Genomic DNA, 19,601 nt, shown 5'->3' with positions numbered 1-19,601 from the left:
GAGATGACCCTTTGAAGCTACAGGCAAAGACTCCATTAAAAAAATACATGCAGTATTCTCCAAGTCTACAGGTCCCTTCACAGACCTAATCAATATTACAGGAGAGTATTATCCCCCCCCCCCCCCCTTTCCAATGAAGCAAGTTCAGTATATAGGGAGTAAGCACCAAACAGATGGCTTGAGCTGGCTCCGTCTGCTGCAGTGTGGGAGCGAGCGCTGTTGGAGCAGCATTTGGTGCTCACAAGCTGGGGAAAATAGGAAACTGCCCCACAGCGGCAGAGCCATGATGGATGCTCACTGCAGAGCCACAAGCACCTGACCTCCATACAAACTCAGTCGCGCCTAATAAAAGGGAGCTGTGTTGTAGTGTGCGTATGTGGAAACTATATTAAAAATTATATCTATATCTGTAGGGGTTTTTTTAAGGTGATGAATTTGCCACCCCCCAAATACAGGGTTTCTTTATAAAGCAGTGGCAGAGAGAATATATCTGTAAAATCCTGTTTCTACAAATGATATGCTCATTTTGAATGTAATGCCAGTTTCAAACAGGGCGGGACAGGACCATGTTTACAACAGCGTTGCATCACATTCCTTTAACACTGTGTTTGGCTGCTCAAAATTTATTTTCCTTGGTTCTTTTCCATATCAAAAGTTCACTCTGTGACAGGTTTGGGCTGCAGGCAGCCTGCAGACTCCTTCTGCTACAGCTGGATTATATGCTGGATGCTGTCTGGTATCGTCTTGCTGAAATAAGCAAGACCTTCACTGAAACTTTTCTCCAAAACTTTATCGATTAGCATTAACCATGTCCCCCAGGGATGTGCAGATTTCCCCCAGTTGCAGACCATCGCATGGCCAAGCTGGAAGGTTTTGGATTATTTTCAAAAACAAAAATCCACCTTTGTTAATATTAGATGAGCTGAATATTAGCACTTGAGAATATATTGCAGGATGGTCTTTGCATGGCTGAGTTTGAACCTTTTTTTTGGATGCAGCAGGCAAATGGTTTCTGGAAGTGTTTCTGAGTCTGTGCAGTTCTTTTTACCACAAAAAGCAGGTGCTTTTTTTTTTTTTTTCGTAGGGGCACCCGAGGGCCCAAAGGTGATGGCAAAATTGGTTTTCAGCCTTGTCTTCATTTTCAGAGATTTCTCTGGTGTCTCTCGATCCTTTAATGATCAGACATACGTAGATGATGAAATCCTCAAATGTCTTTCAATTTTACACCAAAGAATATGATCTCTTTGAACTGCTGAACTATCTGACCATGTAATCTTCCAAAGAGTGGGGTGAACCCCAACTCCCACCTTTATTTCTGAACGATTTTGCCTCTTCTTCTTGCCAACTTGTTGCCAACCGAGCTAATGAGTTGCTAAATGCTCCACCAGGTGTTTTTCCTTTTTAAGGATTACACAATTTTCCAGCCTTTTTTGTTTGTTAGTCCTGTAGCAACGTTTTGGACAGTTGCTGGAATCAGAATGACTCAAATATACTGTACATATAAAAAAATAATGCCTTTCATTCTTATGCCTTTATACTCAATCACACATATGGTTTGGATAATTTGCACATTTGTGCATTTACCTTTTATCATCGTACTTTTTTGGATGCAGGGTTGTAAGATTTTCAGAGAAGCTAAAATTAAGGATCGAGGATTAAATAGAAAAACGAGTTACGATTTAAGGAAAAAGGCACGGTGAATGACTGGCTGTGCCCATCAGTAAATCCAGTCACTGCTATTAGTGAACCATAAAGAGGTGAGGAATGATTTCTTCCCTCCAAAACAACCCTCCATCACTCCTTGCTCCTATTCAGCATTTCTCCAAGCCCAAAGCAAAAAAAACAAAACAGGCAGTGTAGAGTGAAAACCAGGGGGAATAACACTGTAATAACAGACAATTGCATTTGTTCAAGCAAGTATTGTATCATTTGAAGGTGTTCGGCTTTCTTTGAATGTAAATTTAGAAGTAGCAATTAAGTCTCTCTCCTCTTATTTCATTGCTGTCTCTGCCAGCCCGTTAGCTGCGGCGCTGTGCGTACATGTGTGCAGTGACAGAATAAACTTGTGTATATGTGTGTGCTTTTTAATGACAAAAATTCCCACTGTGAGAATGTGAGAAAGACTCTTGAGTGCACGCTCTGACTGAGGTGCGATTCCAGTTTTAGGTCATTTTAATTTAAAATGTAGAGGGATGTGCGACTCTTGCATTCTACAAAGGTGTGACTGTGGATTCTCTGACATTAGAAAGGGTGCAAATCCCAGTGGCGGTATACTTTTTTTCTTTCTTTTTAAACAGCAGTTTCTATATCGAGAGTGTGAATTGTTGTAAAAGGGGAGTAAAGAATAGATATGGATTGCTTCAACACCTTCGCTTCAGCGGTTTGGGAAACAGCAACTCGTGTCTCATCAGCAACAAGAAAATTAAACCACCGACTCCGAGCATATTGTTATAATCCACTCTTCTCCTGGGAACCCTTGAGTCCTGTCGTCCATGTGGATGCCACTTTAGCACACAACACAAAAGCCACGTAAATATTGTTACATGCAAAGTAAGGCACTCCCATGAAAGACCCGTTTATTCCTTCAGTAAAAATGAAATCCTACCTTTGTTCTTTATGGAGACTATTTACCTGCATGCAAAGCTTGCACAAACATGACTCTTCAATACAAAGACATCACAGAGATTTTGGGTGTAATTCAGGTACCAAAAATCTTGTCCCTGCCTACAGATTATATTTGTTTTGCAGATATTTGGTTATGAAGCTCATATTGCTTTGAACCACACCAAGCTTCAAATGCATGTTCTAGCTTTCGGAGTAAACGTGATTTTTCAATGAGTCGTTTCATTTGGTTCTCTCCGAGTCTCAGCAAAAGTCAACACAGAAAGGCTTCCTCCATTTACTCTTGCAGGACAAATAAATCACACCATCTCAATGAGTTTTTCCCATCTATAATGCAAGAGTGCAGCGCTTGGTAAACCATTTGTGTCTGTATAAAGTAAATACGCATGGACCTTCTTGTAAGTGCGTATTTGTGCACGTCTTACCAGGCTTCCGGCAGCAAGGTGGTGTACTCGTGTGGCGAGGTGGTTTCCGGAAAGTTGTCAAGGATAGCTAGTCGATGTTGGAGGAGTTCTGCTCCGTGATATGTGAAAAGAATGTCAAGAGCCTGCACGTTGCTCTCCTGTGGCCAAAAAAATGTATGTTAGAAAATGCTTAATGTCAATTGGTGCCTTGATTTTACCCTCGTGTGTGTCTAAACGAGCTAACCAAATCGCAGGCTTAATCTAAAGTAAAGAATCAGTCACATCCCTAGCTCCAAACAAAGACGCATACAGTTAAAATGAAAAGATGCAAAGAAATAATTAGTGAGATATTCTGTGGGAGTGTGAGGCCAAGGTTACCCTGGCGTAGTTTCTTGCAGACAAAACAATGTTTTGACTTCGGAACTTCTTGAAGAAGTCTGCGTCGTATTTGTCCTCCGCTGCATGAGGGCCACCAAGTATTTCCTGGAAAGTATAAAGCAAGAGAGAAAGAAAGAAAATACTCAGAGATACATACACACACACACACACACACACACACACACACACATACATTTACAGTTCATGAAAAGAAATTTGTGAGTCAGAGGGTTATCTTTCCAGAATAAATGTTATGAGTGGAAAGGAATTCAGAGTAAAGATGCGAGGGAAAGTGCAAGTAGAAGATGTGACTGCCAATGAAGGCACTAAAGCAAAGCCAACAGAGATGCTATTTAATTTTTGTGGCTTACAGCTGTCTTGTCCTTTTAGTTGGAGTCATCTAAGTGTGCGTGTGTATGTGTGTGTGTGTGTATGCATGTGTGTGTGCGAGCATATGTCAGGATGGACCATTTGTTGTCCTGGAAAGAGGGATTTATGTGTATTTGTGGTTATAAAATCTCTGTAGTATCCATTATGCCAGAGCATGCGTGTGTGTGTGTCTTTGTGCAGAAGAGTGTGTGAGGCGTGTGTGTGTCTGATGGATAGCTTTTGAATGGGATCCTATGCAGACAGAGCCAGCCCAAGTCGGGATGATAAAAACGCTAATATCATATTCATAGACAGCCAGAGAAAATGTATCGGGGCAAAAGGAATCTGACGAGTACTGCAGTTACCATGACAATGTCCGAATGAAGAGAGAAACGTCATTCTGTCTGAGTCGAATATCTAGCAGGATAAAATCTCATCTGTCCTGTATGGGAGCGAGTAGGGTCCTGTTCATCCGTGATAAGGGTCTGCATGTTAACATTACTCACTGTGAATCTGAAATCCACCGTTTTAAGTAGTTGCAAGTGTCTGCTTTAAGCACGTATCTATCCATCTATGTAGCGCTGAAGCAGTGATATCGGATTCCTATTAGTAGTGAAGTTAAAATAATACTTCTCAGGGTCAGTGCTAGCTTTTTACCAGATCATCTATAAATTCTTCACATACTTAAAATGTCTTTCATGGACATAATTTCAATTTTAAAAAATGGAGGTTAAGTATAAACATTCATAGATGGCAGATGAGAAAAGCCTATTAGCGTTGAACGGACTGCACATTAAAGTCGAACGCATTAGAAATAAGGACTACAATGAAAACAAAGTTTTTTCTTCATTAATATTAGATTCATTAAATAAACTACTTTAATGCAGATGTAATCATAATTAATGGTTCCTCAAATGCAATCTCTTTCCTCTGAAGTCTCTCCTGAGTTTAGTTATCAAAACCTTTTTCAATTAATGTTTTTTTGCATCGCATTTAAATATTCTAGGAAGATGATATTGCGTTGTTGATCTGCAGAGCCTCAATTTACTTAATTTCTTCGTTACATGTAAATAAAATTAAAATTGTTGGGGCTGAATATTGGAAATTCAATTAATGAGTTTCTTGTTCGGGAGAATATTATGCCCCAGCTAAACAACGGAATATTAAGCAACAGTTGAATGAGTTCACTGGGTCCAGCTCTCCCAAAAGGAATATTTACTGAGATTCTCTTTAGTCTTCAAACATGCATCAAGTTAATTACTCGACAGGCTGAAAAAGTAAACAGCAAATATCTTGATAAGGATAACTGTGGTTAGTTGCAATCCTAATGAAATCCATTTACTTGGGAAAATGTGGAGAGTTCATTAAGTCAAAGGGCTGATTGCTGTTACCTCATACGTGGCGAGCCGGTCCAGGTAGGAGAGAAGCTTCAGTCTGCTCCGACACAGTTCCTTCTGCTCCAGAGTCAGCCTAAGCATGCAATCATATTTAAACACGCAAATCAGCACCATACCAGCACAAACAATTTAACACAATTGACATGAGACCTCCAACACAATGACTTTGACTACAGAAATTAACTGCAATCAAATCAAACGCCAAGCTCAGTCTGTCATCTGCACTAACTCACACCCTAGCTTTAAATTAACTGTAAATTGACCTTACACAGTAAGCCCACGGGGACCTATATAATAAGGCTGGGGACTGGTGACTACAATACCATACCATGCCCTCTAAACCTAATCATTTTCCAACAGCAACAAATCAACTCCTTATGACCACAAGAGCCACTCATTCAGGTGTTATGAATAGGATGCAAGCCGTCAATGAGGTGAGCGATTGCCCAGTGAGAACCAAATCCATTTTCAATGTCATTTAATCACAACCATAAATAAAGAGGATGGCCACAAACACCAAGGCACTGTGCTATATAGGCTCTACCTAAAACTCAATCACTCAAGGTACAACCAAAAGAAAGAAAGTGCAAGGCTGAAAAAGGCTAGGGGTGGTCAGATACACCCCCTCGGTTCACACATAAGGTAAAATAAAACATTTTTTTAACCACATGCTCACACACCCTCCAAGTTCAATTCACAAAGAAACAATCCAACCAGGTGAAGCAGGGTGCAACCCCTCTTATAAACTTGACCTGGATCAACTGCGATGTGACCACAGGGGAGTTGACCTCTCCACCGCTGTCTTAATCCCAAATCCCTCATTACAGAGTGTGCTATCGGGTCTTATCGGGGTCCTCTACACAGACTAACAGAGATTAACACTGGCTCAACACACACTCTGGCACATCAAAGAGCACCGGCTTAGTGCTAGTACTAGTGGTAATTACTGCCGTGCTTCGTTTCTTCAGAGCAACGTAAGAAAAGTGGAGATGGAGGAAGGAGAGTGGTGGCAAGCGAGGGAAGGAGGAGAGATGAGATGTTAGAAAGCAATTTTAGCCGTCTGCTCTCCTGAGGTTTTGAATGATGGCTTAATGATAACTTCCAAGAAAGGCTCTGAAATCTAAAAGGAGGTGACAGGATATCTCTGTAACTTCATTTGGTTGAGAGGAGTTCTGACTAAGCTCTTCTATTACTCTGACATAGTTTATTAAATGACATGCAATAATACAGAATGTGTCAAAAGGTACTGTTAGCCATGCTATAAGTGATATAGTATGTTCTAAAGATATTACTGATCCTCTGGGCATATTTGTTTTCTTTATTGAGCAGGTAGATATTATTTAAAGTAAAATATCTCGGTAGCTACTTGATATCTTTTGGATCTCTTATCGTTTAACCTTTTCTATATACACAACATATATACAACACTACTGAGACACTGGCACTCCAGCAGGTCTCTGCTCATCTTTGAATAGTATTTAACCAATATTATGCCAAAAAAAAAACAAAAATCAAAGGATTAGACATCCACAGCCCATAAACCGTAAGGGAACTATCATGAAAACATTCGTAACAACAAATCTAATGAAACACTTAAATCACCTTCACCCAGATGAATACACCCAGTTTGAAGATGTTAATAAAAGGAAAATTGGCTAAAGCTAATGTTATCCAAAGCTCAGAGCCAGCCACAAGACAGCAGCCTGAATCGAGCCTCTGTGAACAGTAAAAAAAGACTGAAGCAATTACAAGAGCAATTATGGCGACAAATCAAAAAGAGAAATTGGTCAATGCCCTGCTGCTGACTTTGAACCTTTTCCAGAATGTTTAGAACTGGTGACATCCTAAACTTGCTGGGAAATGATGCAAGTACCTGGCATTTGTTTTTTCTTATACAAATCTGTTGCACCTGCTTTTGTTTGGTGAGGTAAAGTATATCAGGTAAAGGTGGATATGAGGAGCAGAACACTTTATTTTCAGAGTTGTTTAAGAGATAGAAGATCATCCAAGTTATTGCAGTTTGGGGGGCATTGTAAAATGATTAATTTATTTCATTATGAAAATACGATTTTTAAAAAGTGATCAAATGCTGAAAAGTGATTAACTGGAAATGGAAGTAATATAAAATGAATATCAATCACCCTCGGTCTGGAGCTCCATGCAAGACCAAGATGATGAGAAAGGTGGGGGATCAACCCAAAACTATACTGGTGGAGTTTGTTAATGACCTGAAGGCAGCCGGGACCACAGTCACCAATGTACTGAAATACGACAGCACCCACAAGGTCCCCCCGGCTCTTCTTAAGTTCGCCAGTGAACATCTAAATGATTCAGAGAAGGCTTGGGAGAAGGTGCTGTGGTCAGATGGAATAAGGAATAAGCTCCACCCACCATGTTTGGAGGATGAGAAATGATGAGTGTGACCCAAAAAACATGGCTACAGTAAAGCACGGACTAGGTAACATTATGCTGCACATGCATGTATAGAAATAACTCCATAGTCCTGGTAGCAGCTTTAAGAAGCTGTAAGCATGCCAATGTCAGTACTGTAAAACAGTATCTATAGAGACTTTATGTATATATCTTTTAATAAAATGTATAATTTTCTAAATAATAATATTAATAATAATAATAATAATAATAAAATACAGAATATAATTTCCAGTTTAAGACTGATCATTGATATAAAAAATTTAAGCAACACCATTGTGCTAGAGCAGTATTGCAGACATGGCTGAATGTTTGATTCAGGTCGACATCTCTTGCTTTTAAATTGCTAATCTTACAGCTGAATTCCACTGAGATACAGCATAAACAGTGTGTGCTCTAATACACTGTTATACATACAAATGGACCCACCTGGCTATACACTAAAAAGGCAGCACAATGCACGAGTCTTTATAAAGGTTTTTATGTGTTTTTAACAGATTGCCCTTATGATAAATAGCTCTTAAATTAAAAAAAATAATAACTGTAGTAAACTAAGGTAAAGAGACTAACTGCTTCAAGATCTATGTGCACACATACATTTAATACATCTAGATGCTACAATAAAAGCATAAACAGCCTTCCACACAGACACAAGCACAGTCCAAAGCTGGAACAAATGAGAAAATTAGACTTCTGACTGAGGTCCGACTCTGACCTGATAAAAACATAAACACCTTGCAGCAGACACTACTTTCTTCTTACAATTTCCTCCCCTCTCTCACACACACACGCACAGATACAACTGCAGTATTGCCTATCTTGTTGTATGAGTAAAGTGTGAGTAGCCGTTATAATGGCCCTTGGCAGACACTACATTTCAGGATAACTGAATGCATTTTGGCAAATGCAACACACTGCCAACAAGAGACAGCTAGTAATAACAAAAGGGGCTGGAGAAATATATCAATATCCATCGTTTCATTTGGTTTTTAGAAAAAAAAACTGTGAGTACTGAGAGAGAAACAAATTACAAAATTGAGAGCTTCACTTTCACACTCAGTTTTCTCTTCACCACAACAGAGCAGTACAAAATCTGCATCACTGTCGATGGCACACCAATCCATCATTCAATTTCCCCCCTCCACTCTTCTCTTTATGAACAAAGCCCCAAGACTCCTCCACTTGGGACAGCAAAATGCAACGCAAAGTGAGCCAAGAACCATGGTGCTCTATTTGGAGGTGCTAATTCTATTCCAGCCACTGTATACTCAGTCCAATGGCTTATTAATCCCAGAGAACCATATTGTCTTTAAAAGCGCAAACACGAACCTGACACCACCTGACACGCCCATTTCTTGGATACTGTAAAATATAAAAAGGTCCATAAAAGTTAAGTACAGAGGCAGTGACAAAGGGAAGCCCTGGTGGATTTCAACATCCACTGGTAACGAGTTGTATTTATTTTCACTCCAAATCCACAAAACAAATGTAGATTTGTTGGGCAAAGCCCACATACACTTGTATATGCAGTTTCAAGACAAAGTGCTGCTCCAGTGTTTCATGACTATGATAAAATTGTTTTTGTCCACATTGTCAAGTGACGATAAGCCAAGAAGATCCTTGAGATGTTTTTTGTTTCTTTTCTAGATGTTCCTGACCCCCAAGAGTTTAGAAACTAATGTTATACAGGACAGCAAAGGGCAGTTGAGAGCGTTTGAGTCTGATTATTGAAAAAGTCATTCCTGAATAAGAATTCTACATAGTGATCAATAACATTGACAAAGAAAAGTAATTTTTTCCTCTTTAACAGTGATGACATTTTAATTTATTGTATTGACGCAAGGCAGAAAAAATCTTTGTTGATTATGTCTTTCAAGCACACACACACACGCACACATCAACCAAATAAAAGACAAGCTCCAAACTCTGCGGGATTAAAGATGCACTCTGAGTCACATTTACTAGTTAAATACAGTCCTTATCTACACATGCGTGTCACCCACACAAAATACGCACAGACGCGGTACTACTGTGAAGCAGCTGTGATCGATACTGAGCCATTTCTGTAATGGTGGTGTAGTTAAAAAGAAATTAAGAGAATTATTATCTGTCTCAGGCCTCAATTCAATTCAATTCAATTCAATTTTATTTATATAGCGCCAAATCACAACAAATGTCGCCTCAAGGCGCTTCATAGATACAGAGAAAAGCCCAACAATCATATGACCCCCTATGAGCAAGCACTTTGGCGACAGTGGGAAGGAAAAACTCCCTTTTAACAGGAAGAAACCTCCGGCAGAACCAGGCTCAGGGAGGGGCGGCCATCTGCTGCGACCGGTTGGGGTGAGAGAAGGAAGACAGGATAAAGACATGCTGTGGAAGAGAGACAGAGATTAATAACAGATACGATTCAATACAGAGAGGTCTGTTAATACATAGTGAGTGAGAAAGGTGACTGGAAAGGAAAAACTCAATGCATCATGGGAATCCCCCGGCAGCCTACATCTATTGCAGCATAACTAAGGGAGGATTCAGGGTCACCTGGTCCAGCCCTAACTATATGCTTTAGCAAAAAGGAAGGTTTTAAGCCTAATCTTAAAAGTAGAGATAGTGTCTGTCTCCTGAATCCAAACTGGAAGCTGGTTCCACAGAAGAGGGGGCCTGAAAATGAAGGCTCTCCCTCCCATTCTACTTTTAAATACTCTAGGAACAACAAGTAGGCCTGCAGAGCGGGAGCGAAGTGCTCTAATAGGGTGATATGGTACTACAAGGTCATTAAGATAAGATGGGGCCTGATTATTTAAGACCTTGTATGTGAGGAGCAGGATTTTGAATTCAATTCTGGATTTAACAGGAAGCCAATGAAGGGAAGCCAAAACAGGAGAAATATGCTCTCTCCTTCTAGTCCCTGTCAGTACTCTTGCTGCAGCATTTTGGATTAACTGAAGGCTTTTCAGTGAGTTTTTTGGACATCCTGATAATAATGAATTGCAGTAGTCTAGCCTGGAAGTAATAAATGCATGAACTAGTTTTTCAGCATCACTCTGAGACAGGATATTTCTAATTTTAGAGATGTTGCGCAAATGGAAGAACGCAGTCTTACATATTTGTTTAATATGTGCGTTGAAGGACATATCCTGGTCAAAAATGACTCCAAGGTTCCTCACAGTGTTACTGGAGGCCAAGGTAATGCCATCCAGAGTAAGAATCTGGTTAGATACCATATTTCTAAGCTTTTCAGCGCCGAGTACAATGACCTCAGTTTTATCTGAGTTAAGAAGCAGAAAGTTAGTGGCCATCCAAGTCTTTATGTCTTTAAGACATTCCTGCAGTTTAACTAATTGGTGTGTGTTATCTGGCTTCATGGACAGATAGAGCTGGGTGTCATCTGCATAGCAGTGAAAATGTATGCTATGTCTTCTAATGATGCTGCCTAGGGGAAGCATGTATAATGTAAACAGAATTGGTCCTAGCACCGAACCCTGTGGAACTCCATAATTAACCTCAGTGTGTGAAGAGGACTCTCCATTTACATGCACAAATTGGAGTCTATTAGATAGATATGATACAAACCACTGCAGTGCAATACCTGTAATACCTACAGCATGTTCTAATCGCTCTAATAGAATATTATGGTCAACAGTATCGAATGCTGCACTAAGGTCAAGAAGGACAAGCACAGAGATGAGTCCACTGTCAGAGGCCATAAGAAGATCATTTGTAACCTTCAATAAAGCTGTTTCTGTGCTGTGATGAACTCTGAAACCTGACTGAAACTCTTCAAATAAACCATTCCTCTGCAGATGATCTGTTAGCTGTTTGACAACTACTCTTTCAAGGATTTTTGATATGAAAGGAAGGTTGGAGATTGGCCTATAATTAGCTAAGACTGCTGGGTCTAGAGATGGCTTTTTGAGTAAAGGTTTAACTGCAGCCACCTTGAAGGCCTGTGGTACATAGCCGATTATTAGAGATAGGTTGATCATATATAAGATCGAAGAATTAATCAATGGCAGGACTTCTTTGAGCAGTTTTGTAGGAATGGGGTCTAAAAGACACGTTGATGGTTTGGAGGAAGTAATTATTGAAGTTAACTCAGAAAGATCGATTGGAAAAAAAGAGTCTAACTTAACATCAATGAAACTAAGAGTAGCTGTAGATAATATTACATCTGTGGGATGATTATTGGTAATTTTTTCTCTAATGATAAAAATTTTATTTGTGAAGAAGTTCATGAAGTCATCACTAGTTAACGTTAAAGGGATGGTTGGTTCAAAAGAGCTCTGACTTTTTGTCAGCCTGGCTACAGTGCTGAAGAGAAACCTGGGGTTGTTCTTATTTTCTTCAATCAGTGATGAGTAGTAAGCTGTTCTGGCTTTGCGGAGGGCTTTCTTATAAAGCAACAAACTATTTCTCCAGGCTAAATGATGATCCTCTAAATTTGTGACACGCCATTTCCTCTCCAGATTACGAGTCATCTGCTTTAGGGTACGTGTTTGAGAATTATACCACGGGGTCAGGTACTTCTGATTAGAGACCTTAGTTTTCACTGGAGCTACAGTATCCAGAGTCGTACGTAGTGAGGAGGTGAAATTATTAACAAGATAATCGACCTCTGTTGGGGTAGCGTTCAGATAGCTGCTCTGCTCTGTGTTGGTACAGGGCATTGACGATGATAACAGTGGCTGGATTATATTCTTAAACTTAGTTACAGCGCTCGGCCGCAGGCCTCAAGGCAACATGGGTAGATGCATTAGTGGGGGAACCCGAATGTGTGCACACACTCACACAAAAACACATTCTGGGGGCACGTGTGTGAGCTGCCTGGCAGACATTCTGCATCAAAGACAGATAAAGGAGAAAAACTGGTATATTTAAATAAGTTTATTCACCGAAGATTTAATGTAATGTTTTTTTTAATGTTTGTACATTATCGATTTTTTTTTTTTTTACTACCTCTTCTGTCCTCTTTCTTATCCTCCATCTTTTCTTTAGCTGCAGTGGAGTGCAGTTCTCCAATAAAGCACAACAGTTTTATTACACAGTAAGATATAGATGACCAAATGGCCAAAGGGAGGGAAAAAAATGAACAGCAACATGAGGGAGAACTATTACAAAGGATTAACATTACGGGCTCTTCCTCATTTAAAAGCCGTCAGGAGGCTCACTGCTTACTGTACGAACAAAAGAAAAAGCCCGATCCAGCTACAGAAGATTGAAAAGTGCGCCTCCACAAAGCCTGTTTGCAAAAACATGGAATGGATATGAATTTAAATGTGCATCAAGCGCTTTAACTCATACACCCAGCGCATCCTTTTTGTGGCTGGTCACTTCAGTAGTTGTGTGTAATTCAGCTTAAGAGTGTTTCTTGATACATGGATGAGTGAATTTGTTTGCATGTGTGTTATGAGAGGTGATTAGTGATCACTAAAGGCTTTTTCATTAGTCTATCCCTGGGCACTTGAAAACAAAAGCATAAATTACCTCCAGCAGATTACCCACTAATCTCCACCAGTACTTTTTCTCTGTCTCGCACTCTCACTCTCTCTTTTCCTCAAACTCATTAACATCCCTGCCTTTATGATCCCCTCTCTGGTGTGAAACCCAGTCAAACAATCAGTGATAAATTTGGCAGCACTCTAACCCATTCATCCTCCTCCCAGTTTCCTGGTCTACGCCTTAAATACTGGAATCACAATTTCTCAATTTTTCCCCACAAGCATTTGGAGTACAATTAATATTTTAGCTGATACAGGGAATAACAACGACTTAATTTAATCTTAAGAAACAGTAAGTAACAACCTGCCAACAAGGTGACTCACACAGGTCAGCATCATGTTCCTCTCTAGAGAAATGAGTCCAACCACCCAGCAAATGCTTCTAAGAACAAAGCTGCTGTTTTAGCTCCTTGTCTTCAAAGATCAGTAGAAAAATAATCTCAAAAACTCCCAATGGTTTAGCCAAAAAAAAGTATCACACTATAAAATCAAAAGATTGTAATTAGCTTTAGTAACTAAGATACTAAAACAAGAGACGTGCTTGCCAGCTCGACTCTAAACTACCAGTTTAACTGGAGGTTTAAATGAACCCTCTCTTAAATTCTGTTTATTCGGAAAACTGCCAGCATTTCTGGTCTGCCCTGACAATTATGTGTCCATCTGCTGTTTGATTAAACAAGCGGCAGTCTGACTGGCTGTTTACCTGCTGAAGTCAACTTTGGCCAGCAGCTCTCGTCTCTTCTTGTTCTCCCTCTCCTTCTTCATCTCCAGCTCCTGCTCATCTGAAAGGATGTCTTCATAAGGGAGGTCATCGAGGTCGACGTCGCCTGGCATGATGAACCTGGGAGGAGGCAAAGAAATGACAGAAAAAAGAAGCGCGGATAAACAAAACGAGACAAGCAGAGTAAGTCTATGGTAAGTGAAGAGAAGAAGTTTTTATACCTGCCCCCATCTTCCCCTTTTCCTATGGCTATCAGGGCTTCAAGGTCGGTTCCCTTCAGGCCATACTGCAGCAGCTCTTTAGCTGCATCAACATTCTCTGGGACGCGCTCCACACACTCATGCAGCACCCATGAGCGCTTGCGGATCTTGCTCTAGGTGGGATGCAGGAAACAGAAGAAGATGGAGTGAGTTCAGAAGAAATGATGGGATAAAATACGATACAGAAATAGGGTGGGAGGGTGAAAAAAATTTGCTATAAATTGGCAAAAATGATGCGTGAAATAGAGTATGGGGACTTGTGCTGCACTTAAGTGTGTGCCTCTCCCACTCATTCACATAAATGCACTGAATTTTTCCCCCCTTGCCAACCAACAAAATATACCGTGATTAACACCAGAAATTCTGATACAATCCTTCATCTCTCCTCCTCATTTCCTCACATGTATGTGTCTCCTTTGACTGATGTCTTACCAGATAATCTTGTATTGAGGCTATGCTGACGGTACTCTTCCGCCACTGTCTCTGGTAGACGAGGTCAGAGTCCAAACTGTATGCCTGGGCAAGAGACAGGGCTTCACCGTACTCCTCATTGTCAATCTACGAGATAAACAAAAACACAATAAACATTATGAGCTCTTTAATTATGCATGTTTCTTCCAGGCAGTGGAACAGACAGCACTAAAACAAATCCATATCATCAGGAAAGACAAGCATTTCAACAATGATTTAGTAGGGATGATGACGAGTGTTTGTGAAATAAAAGGAAATAATGAGAAACACGTCCTGGAATTGGCCAGGCAGCACCTCTGACTGAGAGGAACTATGTGTTTCTAATGTAAAATTTGAATAAAAGCACCCAAAAACAAAGATCAATTAGTTTCATTTTCTGCTATATTCAATCCTGATCCCAGGGGTATCGAAATGATTCATGCTGTAGGTTCCTAAATCAATGTAATTAAATAGAAAACATTAAAGTATATGTTTCTACAAAATACCACTGCAAAAAAAAAAAAAAAAAGAAAGGGAAAAAAGATAGAGGGAGCATTGTCCACAGACATATTTTCCATTACACTGAAGGACAAGGACATCAAGGTATTGAATAAATCTATGCCTACACCGCAGCCTTTTTGTATGCACACAGAATACCCAAAGACCGAATAGGAACAGCTGGAACATGCAGATTTCAATCAGTGTAGCAATGCGCAATGTGACACAGACTGAATTGGGTTTGCTAAAGAGGGAGAAGGAGAATGTCTGAAGGGAATTTCATGTCTGGGGATATCTGAAGAAAAAAAAAATCAAATAGCCCGAGTTAGAAAACATAAAGGAGAAATCAGAAGCCGTTTAAAATGACACAAAGCACCATGTTTCAAAAAAAAAATTACAATAAAAAGCCAAAATAGCTACACCACAATCACAACTGACCATCGGCACAGCGGATGCTTTAAAGTAGAGCCTGCCTGAGACAGGATTTTTAAAACTAATGCCGTGTTTGGTGATCTAAATACTCCTTGATATTTCGATATTTTTCCTTTCAGACTCCAAAAACATAAGCAGACCCTAACATTTGCTATGTGTCGTTACTTATTTTCTGTTTTACACTCACACACACTACCAGGCTGCTCAGATCACGTGTTCATAACAGCCTCTGGTATTCTGCCCTCTGGTGGACAGACCTTGCAATGTCAACTCTCATAGCATGGTTGAAGGGTGTTTCTCTTCCTTTTTACTCTCCCTTTTTAAAAATGTTATGCGTCATCCTTTACAATGTCACTGCCAATAGATTGTCAAACAGCTGATAATATGACCTTGCCAATCAATTCATCAGACATTAGCTTCTATTTTACAACACGTGCTAGTAGGGGTGGGGGAAAAGATCGATACTGTGTAGTATCGTGATATTTTGTTTGCTAATAATGTATCGATACAGGGACAGCAGAAATCGATATTTTGTTACAAAAAAAGTTTTTGTGGACTGGAACATGCTCTGACTTCAGAGCATGTTGATCAGCTCCTTTTTCTGAGCAAGAATCCTGACATTCCTTCACTGTCCAAATGTGTTTAACTTTTTTTTTGGCAGCAATAAACATGACAGTTTACTTATTTTAATTTAAGACATGTTTTATTTTAATTAAGTTTAAAACTTTTTTATTTAATGTAAAATTATATTATGTTTCAATTTACTTTCAAATTCTTCAGTTGCTGAATGGGCTGCATAGTTTTCATAAATTGCATAGTTCAGAATAGCTATAATTGTACCAGATGGTTGCGTTCAGTTAAGTTGGACTAGACTGTAATACAAACCGTTCAGTTTGTCACCAATATAACTGACTGAAATGAGAGAAAGACTGAGTGTGAGACTTTGTTATTAGATAAAATGAATATTGATAAAGTTTACCTTTATGTACAGAATCTGAATATCGCAAAATATTTAAAAAAAAATTGCAATAATATCGTATCGTGCGTTAAGTATTGTGATAATATCGTATTGTGCGTTAAGTATTGTGATAATATCGTATTGTGCGTTAAGTATTGTGATAATATCGTATTGTGGGATGTATGGTGATTCCCACCTCTACATGCTAGTAAGTACTTTAAAGTGAAGCTCTACCCTTATTTAGTTTTATTTAGCATGCAAAAGTATATTACTTACCATGCAGAGGCTAGCTAAAAATCATATTCAGATTATGATGATATTAATCTAAAGCAGTGAACAAGTCAGACAAACTGATTCTGTGAAACATTTCTGCTTCCACATTAATACATTTTAACAGCACAATCACCTATTTTAACTGTAATGGTCTTATGAGTTTTCATGAAAATGGACACATGCTACTGTCCCTTTCTATTTATTGTTGATGTTGTCATTATTAATAATATTTTATTGGCCAGGAATAAATGTCAGCACATTATAATAATAAAAGATTTTTTTTGTCATATCAATGTCTCACAAAATCTTTCAGCCCAATATCAAAAGGATAATTTTTTTTGCAAGCCCACTCAATTTGTGCTTAAGTGCATATGTGGCAGAACACTGGCTGACAGACACACTGAGTATCCATCTCTTTTTCTGTGTAGGAGTACAAAGCAACACATTATCCAGACTGTGGTTCCTGGAGGGCAATAAGAACCCCACACAGTTAAACCTCACGTAGGAGGACATCAAAAATGTTTCCTTCTCTCTCTGGATTCAGCTAATAAAACTGTTAGCAGCTCTGCCAGTATTCTACTCATACAATCAGGGTTACGCCAACAAATGGATCATCAAACTCTTAAACACATGAACAGGCTGACTTGAGGAAATAACCTGGAATCACTTGTTCGAGTCTATTCACAGTCAATTGCAGCACAGACCTTGGCTGAGGTGAATCTCTGGGGAGAGATCAGGTCATTCTGGTTTCTGCGACTGAGTGAAAGTGTCTGCGTGTGTGTGTCTGTGTGTGCGTAGCTACTGAAATATCAAATTAAACTAAGCATATATAAGACAAGCGATAACTTGGAATTAAAACGCATGCAAAAAAAATACCATATCCATGCACACATTAAACTCAATCATACACATATAATAAATATGTCCCTCCATCTTTACTTATAGAGCTACATGTTGTACAAATTAAAACCAAACAAATAAAAAAATGTAAAAAAAATCAAACAGGAGAGCAGAAGCAGCAGCTGGGATGGTGCTGCTAGTACCAAGTGTTACAAAGAGATAATAATGATGTATTACTTTGTAACTCTACACTGTTAGGATTGATGGTGATGACTAATGGCATCTAATGATGATGACAATGATGAAGAAGGCAGTGGATGATGGGTCATAAAAATGACTGATGAACCGTGCTCAAACTTGCGCCCGTTGAGAGCCGATACCACTCTCACTGGGCTTTATGATAAAGCATGTTGTTGTCTTTGCTGCAATTTGTAGCAACTAACACCAACAGCCATATTTCTAATGCAGCAATTAGCATTTCAGAGAATCCCCTGTCTGAAAAATAGCCTTAAAGCAGGCTGAACATCTTGCTTGGTTTTCATTTCTCTTCAACAGCACTTTGGAGCCGATCCAACAAAACAATAGCACTTCACTGAGCTGGCACAGGATTTATTTAGTCAGAAACCAATTTTGCAGATCAGCCCGTTACAATTCAGTCAATGGCCAAATGGATTCAGATGACGTTCTTCAGATGCTGCTAAATTAAGTGGCAAAAAGAAATGAAGAGCTTCATGCTAAATGTGATATCCAACATTGGGAAAAAAAAGATTAACTGGCACAGCACTGAGGCACATATGACTCAGTATCAGTGTTAATATGATAAAGGCCTCACATAAAGGACTGTATAATTAGAAATGGACTATATTTGACATGTTAAGTAGGTAATATTAATTTCTTTCCCAGTATGAATTTATAAAACCACACAAGGCAGAGAACTGCACATCAGCACTGGAATTGTTGTTTAGATTGCTGAGGCTTCAAATCCAACACATGAAGGCACCTCAGCATGAGCACTGACGACAGCTCTTCACAACCTAAACACGTAAGCATTTTGTTGCGTGTGCCGCAATGAATAAGTAAACAGTAAGAGAAATCTGACTCTGTACTTTCACCAAAACTGTGCGACCTCACTCCGAGAACTCTGTTTAACACAGCTGCAACAGGAAATGTCAAACTTTGCCTTGTGTGTCTACAAACAGCACCTATTCCCTGAATGTTTTAAAAAAAAAAAAAAAAAAAAACACACACAAGATAGCAAGTTCAGCTTTAAAGATGGTTCCCTTGACAATACCAAAGTTATTTACATTTATTGTCGATATGAACTGAGTTACCACCATCCTAATTGCTGGCCGAGCAAACAGCTGATGCACCAAAGGCACGTCATGCTAGAGAGTTTTCAACAGAGATGTCTGGACAGTTCGACAACTAAAACTTTCAGCAGCTCTAAATGAGTGGCAGCAGCCACCGGGGTCAGTCTGCACCGATGACTGCAACTCATGTGTGATGTGCCTCTTTACGATAGTGGACTCGACTCAGCTGGTTGCCTACTGGTTATTTTCCTATATAAAAGCATGGTTGCCAAGCACCTATGTCATTTTGCAAGTAAATCACTGTTCTGCAGCAAATACGTCACTATTTGTGGAGGAATTTCTGAATTTCTATTTGAAATCAACGAGGCTTTGACTGGATTCTGAATGCAAGTTGTAAATGTAGATGGCCACAGATTTTTTGTGGATTTAGTTAGTTGAGTTAATCACCATATTATGACAAATATCATAACAATTCTTATGGTTAAATTATTAACTCTTTTTTTTTTATTTTCGAGGAAGTCCCAAAATCTCTTTACCAAGATAGAGCTGGCAGCCATACAGACCCACAACATGCAACAAATGCAACATAAAGTGAAACATAAAGTAAAATACACAATAAATGCCATGAAATCCATCCATGCACATAAGTTTGTCTAAGTTTAGATATTTCTCTAAATATTCCTTGTCTGAGGTGCACAGTAAGAGAATGCAATCCACAGACCTGTCAAAACCAAGGCACACTGGAAAGCAACAGTTTAGAG

The 19,601-nt window shown here is 39.3% G+C and overlaps 1 protein-coding gene across 1 annotated transcript in view; it reads right to left on the bottom strand.

Moving 5' to 3' along the window:
* Window positions 1–19,601, bottom strand: part of nbas (NBAS subunit of NRZ tethering complex) — a 188,380-nt gene that overhangs the window by 142,708 nt on the left and 26,071 nt on the right. The window contains exons 16-21 of the mRNA XM_085131944.1: window positions 14,512–14,637; window positions 14,041–14,192; window positions 13,802–13,939; window positions 5,165–5,243; window positions 3,405–3,509; window positions 3,048–3,184 (exon numbers count right to left, since the gene is read on the bottom strand). Of these exons, the coding sequence (XP_084988070.1) occupies window positions 3,048–3,184; window positions 3,405–3,509; window positions 5,165–5,243; window positions 13,802–13,939; window positions 14,041–14,192; window positions 14,512–14,637 (737 nt within the window). The remainder of the gene's footprint in view (window positions 1–3,047; window positions 3,185–3,404; window positions 3,510–5,164; window positions 5,244–13,801; window positions 13,940–14,040; window positions 14,193–14,511; window positions 14,638–19,601) is intronic.

Source organism: Neolamprologus multifasciatus, chromosome 15 (genome assembly GCF_963576455.1).
Source record: "Neolamprologus multifasciatus chromosome 15, fNeoMul1.2, whole genome shotgun sequence".
Taxonomy (NCBI): Eukaryota; Metazoa; Chordata; class Actinopteri; order Cichliformes; family Cichlidae; genus Neolamprologus; species Neolamprologus multifasciatus.
Note: the sequence above shows the minus strand (reverse complement) of the source record. Positions and strands in the feature narration are given on the sequence as shown.